This window comes from Asterias amurensis, chromosome 18, assembly GCF_032118995.1.
Source record: "Asterias amurensis chromosome 18, ASM3211899v1".
Classification (NCBI taxonomy): domain Eukaryota; kingdom Metazoa; phylum Echinodermata; class Asteroidea; order Forcipulatida; family Asteriidae; genus Asterias; species Asterias amurensis.
In genome coordinates, this window is record NC_092665.1 from 11,434,389 (window position 1) to 11,449,639 (window position 15,251).

Consider the following 15,251-nt stretch of genomic DNA (forward strand, 5'->3'; position numbering starts at 1 on the left):
TTGTCGACGAGGTAAAAGGAAAACCACGCAATTTCAAGTGATACTTGTGTGGATCATTATATTCTACTTTTAAAATATCTTTCTAATCATATGCATTCTATAACAAATGAATACAAACGCTTTTCAAAGACCAACTCGACCGATCCAAGGCAATGTGTTCCTTTAATTCAAACGTAGCTTTCCACATACCTTCAGGGGCGTCACTGAGTGACGGATAGAGTGCTATATACATGTAAGATGCCCATATTGTTACTATTATTTCAACCTCATGTGAACCTAATTTCCTGATTGATTGAAGACATTTTAAATGAGTTTCAGCAAAGAATTCCCTTGCTGCCATTTTTGTTTAAAAGTATGATGTAAATATGAAGTGGCCGAGCAGATCACAGAATGGGCAGTCAAGCCGAAATAAAATAAAAACTCAAGCCTCTCCCATCTTGTGCCGTGTACAGTCATACGAAAAAGGGATCAACACAGTCCTTGGACAATTCCAGACAGAATTTGTGATATTTCTCCTCTCATTTATATTGCATTTCTCTACAAGACAGTTTCCGACGAATACTTGATTAGATTTCGGGTCCCTTTACTAGAATTACCGCAACGGGAAAGACAATTTGAGGGAGCTTCACGACCCGCGACGAGAGTTGACAGAGCCTACTAGTGACATAAACAACTCTCCTGCCCAGTGCCCGTTTTAATTTGATTCCAGCTTTTTTATTTTTATAAACACTAGCGAGTCTTGATTTGACAAGATGTTGGCTACCATTCGCCAGGTTTTTAACACTTAAATAAAGTACCGTGTAAGGCCTTTTTAAAGCACAGCCACATTTTGAAGAATATATGACCGCAGGGTTGAGAGTCACTGCGGACAAAAAGGTCTAAAACTAGGATCCAAAGTGTAGGAAGTATTTTGTGTTTGAAGCTTTGCATGGTCGTGAAAATAAGTAAACAATTAATTTTAAGTAGTAACCTTACGTAAGCTACTACAACCATTAACATCTTTTGGAGGAGGCTTGTAAACTTTGCCTAGAGTTACAAGGCCTTAAAGATAATACAGCAACAGTTACCACATCCCTGAATAAGTGATCTCCTCAAGGAATGTACCAGGCATCACCACAAGATTTTTTGAGCGCTACATAAAAAATATAGAAAAGGAAACAAGGGAATCTAAAACTGTCTCAAGGCCAGCAAAATGGAAAGTCTCTTTCCTTGGAGTTGAATCGCTAGATGGATTGCCCGGAGGAAAGGGAGAAAAAATTCCTCCCTTGTCCATGAGATGCTACTTGTGGAGGACAAGTCCTCCCCAGACTATTCCTTTGGAGGAATGACATTCTTGTCTGGATGATTCCTTCAAGACAACCTCCAGTTTGTGTCTTCAGTCATTGTCTACAAATAATGTCTACATCTAAGGAAGACTCGCAATACTTTACATACACTCCATTGATTGTCTTCTGTCACTAGGCCATTAATCTTTTTAAAGCAAAAGTGCATCTGCTGGTGCATCTGATTTATAGCTCTTTGCTTTCAGTCTGCATTGCACTTTTATAATTGCAAAAAAAAGAGGAAATGGCCGATCACACTTAACTTTGTACAAAGTTTTTTTCAGTTTTCTATATCATTGTTTGGAACATAAATGACACATACATGTGTGTAAACACAAAACAGTTAGCAACATTACACGTAGCAGTGTGATTAGGAAACGAGAAGATAGTTTTAGATGTGGAATGAAAACCCTGCGTGGTTGGAACCCTTGCAAACAAGGGACCTAAACCTCAATCCACATGCAGTTACAGAACTCCAGTGGTGAATTCAAACCCTGGGGTCCAACGAGGTAAAAGACAGCGACAGAAACTACTGAGCCAACCCGATCCACCTAAATATTCCATCAGGGTAGCAGCGCAAACTAGTAACATTACTACTGGGTATAAGCTGACAGATAAAATATAAACAATTCAATTTTTTCCACTAATGTTTTTCCCCCGCGTTTAATGTAGGATGTCAACAGGCTCTCATCTTGCATGCCATGACAAATAAATTCCTAATAAATACTTTTTACCTTTCTGTCTTTATTTTATCACAATGTTTTATACTAAAGTAACATAGTTTTTGAGAAAGAAGTAATTTTCCACGAATTTGATTTCGAGACCTCAGATTTAGAATTTGAGGTCTCGAATTCAAGCATCTGAAAGCACACGTAACAAGGGTGTTTTTTCTGTCATTATTGTCTCGAGTCGCAACTTCGATGACCAATTGAGTTCAAATTTTTCAAAGGTTTGTTTGTTATGCATATGTTGAGATACACCAAGTGAGAAGGCTTGTCTTTGACAATTACCAATAGTGTCCAGTGTCTTTAAAGAAATTCATCCTAATCCTCATTTTGTTTACAACAGTGCCATTGTATATAAATTGGATCTTTTGGATTCAGGGCTCGTGGCAAATCTTTCCAATTACCAAGTGTCACTTGGTAGACTTTCTTTACTAGCTCAAATTTCCATTACTAATCTGTCAGTATTAACAAACAAACAAAACGTGGAAGTGGGTCAAGAATTTCAAAATTATTCATACAATTTAACCCATTCCGATCCGCCGGGGCCTAGGGGCATGCAAGAAAACACACCGCCCTAAAGAATGATACTCCAAACATACATGATCAAAAAAATCTTCTCGGACTTCGGGGTGGGGGGGGGAGAGATAAACGCATAACTGATTATGAGCCTGCAAGGAAGGCCGCCATGGCAACATTTATACAATTCAATAATCTAGCACTTGGCAAATTCACGGAATACCTTTTAACCGATGGCGGGGGAAAAAATATACTAATTCTTCGGTCTTTATACTGGTCAACCACCATCGGGAGAAGAACGCCATACACACTTCTGGTAATTGTTTACGCGTGGTTAAATGTCACTGTGTCACTTTTTTTTTAACACTATAGTTCATAATGCCGGTGAGAGCTCTCTAGCTAACACAATTGCTTTGCACTAATGTAATAGCGAAGCCCGGTTTATGCGCTAGCTGTGTTGGTTCGCCAGCCATCATGAAAGTATAAACAAGGACCTGGCTGATTGAAAGAGATATGATAACAGATTCAGAGATGCGCTGCCTGCCGGTGGTCACACACACATAGGAATATTTCGCAAGATGGAGCGGAGGGGTAGGACAGAGATGGTTAAGCTATCTCATATTATATTGGAATGGAGACTGGATCAATCCGATGTGCTGCGAGGGGGGGGCATCAGTGTGGATTATTCGTTTGCTGAGATGTTTGTATGTCTGAGGCACTTTGCCCTGTTTTCGATCATGACAGACTCCCGCCGAGACAAACATGTGCCAGCAGAATTGTTTCTGTCCTTTTTTTTTAGGCGGGTATTTGTTTGAAATGAAGAAGGAAGACCTCGCAGGAAATAGGGAAAGGAAGTGGGAAAGGATTGGTATTTCTTTTTTAAAATTGATCAGTTGTAATTCTGTTTTTGTTCCGGTAGCCTAACTAAAAAAAACAAATGCGTGCAGTACTGAAAAATCAAATTTAAACTCGTATCGAAGCATCACATAGGTCCTCATTCATTGTGTCTCGTCGAGAGAGAAAAAACGCACAACCACTTTTAGATGAGTGGTCCTGCTTAAGCCCTTGCGTCTTGAGTGTTATTAAAGCTCAACGCCAGAGAATTGGTCACACTATACTCTAGCAGGCCTGTATGCTTCGTTTTTGGAAGGGCAAGGGCACAAAGGCATTTTTCTCTTTGATAAAGGGAACCCTAAATACTGAGAGCATTTCAAGGGCACCAAGGCAATAACCAGTCTTCAATTACACCAAACTCTCCTAACTTACATGTAGGATTGATCTCGGGACTTAGGAAGAGTTGAGTTCCGTAACCATAGATTTTAGGACGCATTGAACCAATCCCAAGTTACTATTGTAGGACGAGTAACCCGTCCTAACTCGAGACAGGATTAATCCTAGCGTTTTCGTGAAATTGGCTGCTGGGGGCTTGGAGGCAACAGTGAACTACAGTACCTGCCGTCGATTTCACCAAACTCTTCCTAACTTCGGATTAATCTTAGGACTTAGGACGGGTTCAGTTCCGTATCCAAATACATAGGACGAATTGAACCCTTCCTAAGTAAGAACGGGTTAGGATTAATCCCAGAGTTTCGTGAAATCGGCCGCAGGCCTGCTCTAGTTCCGCTAGGAACGGGTTTGATAACCCCCACGACAAACTTACCGTCAAAGTCAATGGAGAACGGGACATCATCAGTGGTAATCTCATATTGGCAAATGGTAGAGAAGGCTGCTGAGCAATCATTATCCTTGGCCTCTATGGTTAGGATATTCTCTTCCCTGGTACCCTCGCTCACGGTGGCAGAGTAGCTGCTCTTCACAAAATGAGGTGGGCTGTCATTGCTGTCATTTACAATGATGTGGACTTCAGTTCTACGGGACAGAAATAAACGGCACGATGATATTAAATGGTATTTGGTTTTATCACGAACGGGTGGTTCCAGGGGTCGATTTCACAAAGAGTTAGGAACTTAGAACTAGTCCTAGGAGATATTAAAAACTTAAGGCTAGTCCTAAGTTAGAGGACGAGTAACTCGTCCTAACTCGAGATAAGACTAGTCTTAACTCTGTGAAATCCACCCCTAGTTTCACAGACTTCTCAATAGATCATCATTGCTCAGATTGGATGCAATGTTAACACAACTAGTCAATTTTTTCTAAGTATTTATATAAAAAATCTTTTTTAGACTTTCCCTTATAATGCCTTTCTTTTTTGACTTGCTGTTCTTATTATTTTATTTTTTTTTTTCTCCTTTTTTCAAAAATCTTCCTTTATGAAGTAGAAGCGAAAGCTACGACATTAACAAAATAGAATTATATGAAGGCCCACATTACCATGTTACATCCTACAGTTAAAAATCTCCCCGTATCCTAGACCTTAAACCTCTCAGATGTTACAATATACAGACTCTACACATGCATCATCACAAATGAAAAACTACAGGTTTTGACTCAGTGCCATGGCCTAGCGGTTATGAACACCGGATTTCCCTGGCAGATTTGGGTTTGAGTCCCAGTCGTGAAGCTTGTGTCCTATAAGCAAGACACTTAACCATGATTGCTTCGTAAAAGTTGGGGGGGGGGGTAGTGTTTTCTGCTCTATCAGCCAGGTTTCTGATGGATGATACCCAAGTCTACTCCCTATGGACTGTTACGAGTTTACAGGGTTACCCTGGTAACCCTGTTTCGGCAATAGTGGCAATAGCCCCTGGAAAAATAGATGACTGTAGCCCACACCTTGAAATGGCTTTTAGGCCTTTGTATGGCGACTTGGATGAACAAATTTTTTAAACTATGCGAAGTGTTGAGTATTGTTTTCTCCCATTGGCGGCTGCTTTGCTCCTCTCATGCCTGTCAAGAAAATGCAAAGGCTCAAGAAGATTTGGGGAAAAATCCTGCAATCAGGAAGAATCTAACAAATCACATGCCTGATTGATGTAACAAATGGGCCATGATGTATGACCCTTCACTGCAGAGTCTTCTTCAAAAGACAGATAATCCTACTTTGATTAGGGACAGGAAATGGTCACAGTACGAGTTAACAAAGTGACTCATTGCCCAGCCTGCTACTTTACACATTCATCATCCGATTCAGCAGCAGGACATTAAAGCATCTCACCACAATAGCTATACTGCCCCCAGTTTGTCAGCAATACACTCATAACCATTCCAAAGTCCGTTTAAAGGCGGTTTTAACTAAATTGTAACCAAAGATTATAGAGCGCCAAAGGCGCAAAATGCGGAACTGAAGCTTTATCTATTGCTGGAACGTGAAATATGCATGGGCGCCATTTCAGCAAGTGAATGTTTTGTTTTCCATTGATAGAAATGGTCATTGTCTGCACTAATCTGAGTTACTTGGCAAAATGGCATCCAGTGGGATTTCACATTTCAGCCCGAGTTCCGCATCTTGCACCTACGGCGCTCTATAATCTTTGATTGTAAATCATTCGAGATGAGAGAAAGCGTGCGTCTTTTATTCATTGTTATTTCAGTCTTGAACACCTGTGATTTAGGTCTGTTTTCACCACAATCTTTCTGATTCTGATTGTGTGTACACATGTACAATTTCAGCCATGTCAGTCGATTCCAACTTGAAAATCAACACGTTGAAGAGTATCCAGGCCTGCTACGTATTCATTAGTAAAACACAAGACTGTTGACTTGTCTAGTCATGAGTTTACTGGCCCGACGCTTAAAATGCTGGCCAGTGCTATTCTTCAACCGTAAAACACACGACTGCTAGACATGTCCAATCATGAGTTTACTGGCCCGATGCTTAAAATACTGGCCTTGGGCCTGCAGTCCAGTGCTATTATTCAATCGTAAAAAACATGACTACCAAGTGTCGTGGCCGAGCGGTTAAGAGCACCGAATTCAAACTCTGGTGTTTCTGATCAGCAGAGTGTGGGTTCGAATCCCCAGCCGTGACACTTGTGTCCTTTTAAAAGCAAGACACTTAACCATTGCTTCGTCCTTCGGATGGGACATTAAGCCGTTGGTCCCATGTGTTATGTAACGCATGTAAAAGAACCCAGTGCACTTATCGAAAAGAGAAGGGGTTCGCCGCGGTGTTCCTGGTCCGATCGGCAGCAAATTGCGCCACAGCATCTTGTAAAGCATTACATGGTGCTATCAGAATTAGGTCTCATAATTCAAACGTAGTCCCACAATCTGGCAGGAAATACTGTATGTTACAGCGCCAGGAGAGTCACTGGGTGACGGACATGTGCGCTTTATAAGAAGCCACAATTATTATTATTATTATTATTATTACCAGACATGTCCAGTCATGAGTTTACTGGCCCAACGCTACATCAATCGTTCAATCACTGGCCTTGGGCCTGCATTCCAGTGTTATTTTGAAGCCCTGTAATATACTGACCTATGTGAGGTCCTTTGCGGCATGCCGTTATCCATGGCCTGGATGTTGAACTGCCATCCGGACTGGCTCTTCTGACAATCCAGAGCATCTAGCGTTGTTGCTTTCAAGATGGCCTCCCCCGTGCTGTCCACGGACACAGTGAAGGGGACGTCTGCCTCCGGGTCGATCAGATACTGTACAATTTCTCCATTAGCCCCGCTGTCCTCGTCTCGCGCAATCAGATGCGGATGGAGCGAAACCAGACCGGTAGTTTTGTTGACCTCGCCATGGTAGATCTTCTCGTCAAAGTATGGCTTTGTGTTTGTTGTGTCTTCTGGAAATTATAACAAAAGATGAAGGGAAATAATGAGATTGAAGTTACAAAAATACACACTGTATTGAGAAAAAAAAACACTCAACACATGGCCCCCACAGTGATTGCAGTGGTGCCCATTGCTTTTGCTGTGGTGCCCTTTGCAAGGTTCCAATACAAATTTACATGTTCCTCAAAGAATTTCTGTGCCCCGTCAAGAAGGAAATTCAAGGCCAGTCAAATCCATAGGCATTGTTGCTGCTGGGGACATCATTAAACCATGTGATTAAAATCTCTTTTGCTTTGGGAGAAATCATTGTCTCTTAAAGGCAGTGGACACTAATAGTAATTCTTCAAAATAATAATCATCATAAAACCTTAATTGGTGACGAGTAATGGAGAGAGGTTGATGGTATAAAACATTGTGAGAAACGACTCCCTCTGAAGTGACATAGTTTTCGAGAAAGAGGTATATTTCCACGAATTTGATTTCAAGACCTCAAGTTCCTCGAAATCAAGCATCTGAACGCACACAACTTCGTGTGACAAGGGTGTTTTTTTGTGTCATTATTATCTCGCAACTTCGATGACCGATTGAGCTCAAATTTTCACAGGTTTGTTATTTTATGCAATGTTGAGATACACCAAGTGTGAAGACTAGTCTTTGACAATTACCAATAGTGTCCACTGCCTTTAACACCAGTTCCTCTAAAACCAGGCCTGGAATTACACACAGGCACACAGGCCATGGCCTTCGTTGCCCCTGGTCTTGGCCTTAGTGCCCCTTCAAAAGTTTCCAATTGACCTTTAAGATTTTATAATGGAAGTGCTCGTTGCAAAATGAAAATGACCTTGCCATCTCAAATATGAAACTCCAGGCCTTAAAACCCCCTTCACAAAAAAAATCCAATGAAAGGTCTGGGCTAAAGTGCATTATTATACATTTGTTTTGATTTCAATGTACATCATTACAAGCACACTCTTTTTGAACCATTACTCAGACATCCATTCAATACAGACCAGACCTACCTTTACACGTACAAACACTTATCTTTTGTTTGAAATTTAAAAAACCTAAATTTAGCACCACAAAATGCAATCTCCTATTCAACCTCGATGTCAGGAAGAAATGATGCCCTTATTTTTGATGTACTATTTTTAGGTCAATCAACAGTCATCGCCATGGGAGGGAAATGACAGGGTGGGGGGCCAGACTATCCAAGAGGAAGCCGTCATGTTCACATGACCGGTACCAGACAAGACTCTAATAACTACTGTCTGACTTTCATGACAGCATTTTTCATTGGTAATGTGTTCAATAGTCAACATGTTTTATTGTCACACATGTTGTGAAATTCACTTTGGTTTGCAAGTCTTAAAACATTGAAATTACAAAAATACAATACACTAAAACCTAGGCTACCATATTACAAAATAAACAATGTGCACAAACTATGCAAAGAAAACAACAGTAACAAGTTGCAGACCCCCAAGAAAACCTTAAAAAATAGTATTAATCATTCAGTAATTGTACTGGGATAATAATAATAGCCTTATTTATAAAGCGCTTTTTACAAAAGCGATACAAAGCGCTTAAGAAACTATACAAAGGCAACAAAACAAAAAGGGTACAAAACTACATGTTAAAAACTGTTGTGAGTGTTTGAATTCACAATGGCGAATAGTGTCATATTTTAGTGTTCTTATCCACACTATAATTTTGTCTACCCTCACCGAAACCGGGTTTCTTTGGTGTCTAGACTTGGGTTCATCCGTAAAATTTACTGCCACATAATGTACTCTTGTAACCTGATCAGCTACATGTTGGCCCTTTTTCGTCTTTTGATAGAAGACTGAACATTATTGTTTAAAATTGTTTAAAAGATTTATCTTAGAGCTAGATAGCTCAGTTGGTTGAGCGCCAGCACGATGTTCAAACAAGTTATGACAATACAAAATCCTACTTCTTAATAGTATTCTAAGTTTCAGACATATTTGTTTACACACTCTGAAGTTCTTCATGGTTTTTTAAACCATTCATAAATTGAGAGATCACACCTGTTACCCTAACTCCAATCAATTCTAATGAAAGCAGCAACGCAAAAGGGAACCAGCCTATAGATCCACTCATAGTTTCCATAGAGACCCCCAAGTTTGTCATTTGACTCTTGCAACAACCAATAATTGCCCTCAGGTATTGACAATGTCATAATTTAACCTTTTGATTCTAACAACAACCACGACTGGTACAGCTCAGATCAAATTTCTCTCGGAAGGTTGGAAACTTGAGGGGATTATGGAATCATTCAAGTTCCACAAACAAAAGTCCTTGAGCTACCAAACAAAATTTCAACAATAATCCACTACTTGCGAAATCTCTTATTCTTTTTTTAAATGACAAAATTGTTTTACTGGTACATTTCAAAATATATTTTACTGGTAGACTATATTGGTCGCCTATAGCCTATTATTTCAATCGTGAAGAATTCTCTTTAAAAAGGCTTAGAATTTAACCAGGTATTTTCATTGTGAAGAAATTTGCAATGACATTTTTGAATTAATCTGTTAACTTGAAAAATCTGAACCCATGAAATTGTGTTACTGGACTTGTTAATTTCATCTTACAAATTACAGACAGTTTGTTTTCATTGTGACAACAGGTTTAAAGGATTTGAGTACTTTTGTAACACAAAACACAATGTCCATAGATTTACATTAAACTTGCACTGTTTAAAGATAATGATAGTAGAAAGCTTCCCTGAAAATATTAGATGCTTAGGTGCTGTAGTTTTTAAGAAATGAGTAAAACAATGTAATGAAAATAAGTTTTTACATGCTAAAATAATTTTCGTCTCATGATCAGTGAGACAAAAATTATTTTCATGACTTTATTTTCAGGGAAGCTTTCTACTATAATTATCTTCAAACTGTGTAAGTTTAAATGTAAATCTGTTGACAATGTGGTTTTTTGTCCCCCAAAAAGTACATAGACCCTTTAATGGTTCAAACTGTCCCCCTTTTATAAACACAGTATAACTTTTCCAGTATCTACATGTACATAGTATGTAGACGAATCGTTATTTTGCTGAGTTGCAGAAAAACAAAACCTACAATGGCCCACACGAAGAGAAGTTCAAGTCCACAGCACAAATCCTTGGCGTACTCTATATGATTGTACTCTCACACACATCTTTTGTTTCAATCAATAAAAGACTAAAAACAGGTGTTTCGCTCAAATCATTGACAAGGTGATTTGATTTGACAGGCTGTAGTTTGTGCAGGGTTTTATGTGACGGCCTCCGGTTACCTTCCAACACAGTTAGAATGTGACTTTACAAAACTTATCAATTTATATTAACATTTAATGGGTGGGAAAATACTTGTTGGGAAAAACTTCAGGAAGGGCAGCAGACATTGGGATGGTCACTAGACCGACAGTAATTCAGTAAGTTCACTAGACTTGGGTCTACTACATGTACTTGCGCTGTGTATTGTGAGAGTTTTGACAACTTGTGATTAGAAGCCATTTTTGGTCCAAGAAATGGATGTGCGCACACAAGGCGCCACAATAGACTGCACCTTGGGTTGCAGCTAAATTTGGATCGACATTGGTGTCCAGTGACCACGTGTGATCAAGGAAGATTGGTCCCATCTTACACACATGTATGTCACAACACTCTCAATACACAGCTCTGGGTCTTTTTATGCAACTTTGATTAAACAAGAGTCCAAATTCTCACAGCTTTGTTATTTTATGCATGTTGGGATACACCAAGTAAGGATACTGGTCTTATTACCCTGCCTTAAAAGGGAAGGTACACATTTGGTAATTACTCAAATCAAATCTTATTTTAAAAACTGACTTGGGAACAAGCATTGGAGAGCTGTTGATAGTATAAAACATTGTGGGAAACGACTCACTCCCTCTGAAGTAACATAGTTTTTGAGAAAGAGGTAATTTCTCACTAAAATAATAAAAGACTACTAGCTAGAAGTCTTTTATTTCTATCAGAAAGCATACAAATTCGTCCAACAAGGGTGTTTTTTCTTTCATCATTTTCTCGCAACTTCAATGACCAATTGGGCCCAAATTTTCACAGGCTTGTTACTTCATGCTTATGATGGGATACACCAAGTGAGAACACTCGTCTTTGACAATTACCAATAGTGTCCAGTGTCTTTAAATGTGAACAGATGGCAGCAATGTGCAGTTATTGAACAACCTTTTCAATGCAACATTCACATTTTACAAAATAGACTCCAGTTCCTCAGTAAACTCCTCGAGCTACAGATTTCCAGCTACACCTTGCACTCAAGCATCTTTTCCTGTCACCAAGTAACCCTCGCCAGCATCCATGTGCATTTCCTATCTGTGATGAGGTTGCTATTCAAGACCCTACCCAAGACAGTGTCTATCACAACACTCTCCATTCCTTCATTGTAAACGTACAATGACATCGGCGCGAAACCACCTGGGCCAAGATGTCCTGCGAATCAATTCCGCCAGGGCAACGAGGGTCTATGGACTTTGCATGGGAAAACACTTCCGCTGATACAAGTACAGATCCATGTTAATACACCAAGGATGTTACACTGTCAGATGTTTTTTTAAGACATCGTTTTTTTTTTTGTGCTATCCCCTGCTGGCAAGAACCGTTGCGTGTCCAGCAGGACCTGTTGAGGGAGCCCTTCGAGGAAGCGGCAATGTCAAACAGTCATGGAAATGTTGGCTCATTGAACGAAATCTAAGGCTTGAAAATCCATTAAAGTCAAGGCAATGGTTGAACCTGAGCTTGGCAACACTGCCTGACTCAAGAATAATGACATTGGTACTGTGCCTGAACTGTGCCAGCTTTAATATCATGTTCCACTTTCCATTAACAATTACTTACATGTACTTTACTAATGTACAGTAACCTTTGTTTACATGAAAAGGGCGAACTTATCACTCCTGGGGCCGATTTCACACAGATCTAAGATTGATCGTAACTGCAAATCAATCGCAGTTGCTAAGTAAAATGTGATGTCACAATACAAATCACTATGGTAATACTGACAATTTGTCTTGCGATGAATTTCTTTGCTTTGTGAAATCGGCCCCTGGGCCATTCTGGCAGGCAAGATACTGGCCATATTATGGCAAATTGTAATAATAATAATATACAGTGCTCATATAGCGCTATTCCAAAGAGCATGATCATAGCGCTTTACAATGAAACATTACGAAAAAATATACACAAAGTTGTGAAAATCAGACAAGCAAAACACAGTGTTAAAAAAACAATAATAATGTTACCTACACATAAATTCAAAAAAAAAAAAAAAAAAATAGCAGATGAACAAGTTTTGAGATTGTTTTGAAAATCAGACAGTGCAATCTCCAAGATTGTACATGTATAGGGCTACATGTATGGATAAATCACGCCTGCAGCAAGCCCAGGCTCTGTAACTCAGTACATTATGTGATGGCATTAGCACAGCAGGTCTATTTAAAAAACAAATTTCAGTCTTGGACAAGCAGTGACTACGGTACATGGATACCTGTTATTCTTTCTCACAAGAAAAAGGTTAGAAACCTAGTTAAACATGTCAAAGGGAACAAAATGTAAATGCTTACACTAGACACATAGTTCATTCCACCTACATGTACAAAGTACAACACTTGTGCATTATGTTTGTACAATCGGGTGGCCAACTACTGCTAAAACGTTACAATCTTTCGAACGATCCTGTCAACAAAAATACAGCACTGCCCGCTTGCACAATATCAACAAGAACTAAAATTAAACTCCTGCAGTTTTGATTCAAGTATTCTGTGTTTCCATACAATGCCTTTTTGGACAACTCTCAGTGACTGAACATTGTACGCATTTCTGAACGAGCATTTGCATGAGAAAAACGGTACCGTGGAACTTCACAGTCTGTACATACATAACTTTGATTTGACGGGAAACAAAACCACAACAATGGAAACAAAATCTGTGGGAAGAACTCACAAGGCTTTTTGAGCGAAGCGTTTACTCTGCAAATCCTACACAATAATGCTAGGTTAGAATCACACAATGGAGGGGGGAAACCGCCATTGAGACCTCACACAATAAGATTTGTGGGCCCCATTGTTGAGTATGAGGGAATTTTGTCGCTCGGCGTTCGACAGACAGGCGCTTGCGGTTCAACGAGGGGGGAAGCTTTTGTAGCTTGCTGTTTAGAAATTAGCAAGAGGGGTTCATGCGTTCTCACATATTAAATGTTGTTAGCGTGTAAAAAAAAAGTACATTACGCTGTACATGTACACTTTATGATGTACACAATATGCACGCACGATTCATTATTGTGCACACTACATTAGGCATGAGATTTCACAGATGTAATGGCGTCTGTTGGCGGGCATGCTGTCGTCCTTTCCCAATAACCCATCCCTGAGAAAACCCACTAGTCTGTCATTGTGCCCTCAAGAAAAGTAGCATTCCTCAACCAACTACGTGTTTCAACTCTTTGCAAACAGTCACGCATTGAAATATAAAAGTCCAACCTATTTTTATTTTCCATCGCACACTAAATGGTTTTGGTACCTTTGGTAGCAAGTTTTTGGCTATGACATGAATCCCTACTCACTGTCAGTGAAGGCAATAATAATTCATCAGTAGAAATGTCAGCTTCATTGATTCTCCTGAGACAAAAATAATCATTTCCATTAAAAGTGTTTAACTCATTTCTCAAAAACTACAGCACCTCAGCAAGTAATATTTTTAAGGGAAGCTTACTACCTTCATTATCTTCATTAAACCGTGTAAGTTTAAAGATGCTTTGTCAGTTTTTTGGCCGATTTTGTGTATCCATTTTGATGGGGGTCGAAAAAGTTACAAGCTTTCATTTGAGCCATTGCTCGAAAAAGTCCGCCAATTATTAGTAGCAGTGAATCAAAGTGCTCAAAATGAGTTTTTGTCGGGATCCAGACAATATATCACGTGACCAATTCTTATGTGTTTTATAAGAAATGTTTTCAATTTTTGTCATGGTTCCTGACCATTAAAAGTAAAAGTTAAACTTTTTTTTGTTAGAGTGGGTGATACTCTTTGAAATACCATTCACTCAAAAAAAATCAATTTTTTAATGTTTGTGGCCAAAAGTCTGACATAGCATCTTTAATGTGAATATCTGTGGACATTGTGTTTTGTGTCGTACAAAAAGTACCCAAACCCTTTAAGATAACGTAATGTACACGAAAATCCAAGGTTCCCATTGATCTTCAAATTGCACAGTCTACTGCACACACCTTTAGAAATATTCAAGTATTTTTCTCAAATAAGAGTTTTTTGTTTACAAATTCAACACAAAACACCTGTCTCATTTTGTAATGTCAGAAACCTCCCAGCAGCAGAGGAGAATAATTTCTGAAGAGAGGGAGATATTTTCAAGAGCATCGTTCACGTTCATGAGCAATCATACTTCCACTTAGCGGCTACTCTTCTTAGCTACTACTGTACTACAAAATGAATGCAGCGTATCAAAATTCAGATTTTCCATTACTACCCCTACAGTTCCTTTAGAACATCCACAGTGGCTAATGATAACATTCTTCTCGGCGGTTCTTTCCGTTGTCATGGATGTAACCTCACCTTAATGATCCTATGAAAATACTTTCCAGACCGTTTTCTACAAACCAAAACATGGGAGGGAGTGTGGATGTTTTCCTTTACAATTTCCACACCTCAAAAGGCACAGCAGGATTAAGTCATTCCTAATTTCCTTCTCATTGAAAGATTTCAAGAGATGCTACACAAAATGCATCAGTAGCTAATAAAAAATTTGCTACTCAAAAATTTGCTCCTCAGTATTTACAGTCAAATGTGCACACAAAATAAGTTCAGTCTTAATTTTGCTATTTATACAGATTTCGCAAAATTGCTGGATAAAATCATTCCAGGGCTTCTTTTAGTTGGCAAACCACTGGCAAATCCATATCGCGATACTCACTGCTAATACACTGTAGTATTCAAACCGCCTCTAGCAGT

At 39.3% G+C, this 15,251-nt stretch overlaps 1 protein-coding gene across 2 annotated transcripts in view; it reads right to left on the reverse strand.

The window, feature by feature from the left end:
- Positions 1 to 15,251, reverse strand: part of LOC139950280 (calsyntenin-1-like) — a 95,606-nt gene that overhangs the window by 65,797 nt on the left and 14,558 nt on the right. For both annotated transcript variants that reach the window (XM_071948902.1, XM_071948901.1), the window contains exons 2-3: positions 6,945 to 7,257; positions 4,224 to 4,432 (exon numbers count right to left, since the gene is read on the reverse strand). In XM_071948902.1, coding sequence (XP_071805003.1) covers positions 4,224 to 4,432; positions 6,945 to 7,257 — 522 coding nt within the window. The remainder of the gene's footprint in view (positions 1 to 4,223; positions 4,433 to 6,944; positions 7,258 to 15,251) is intronic.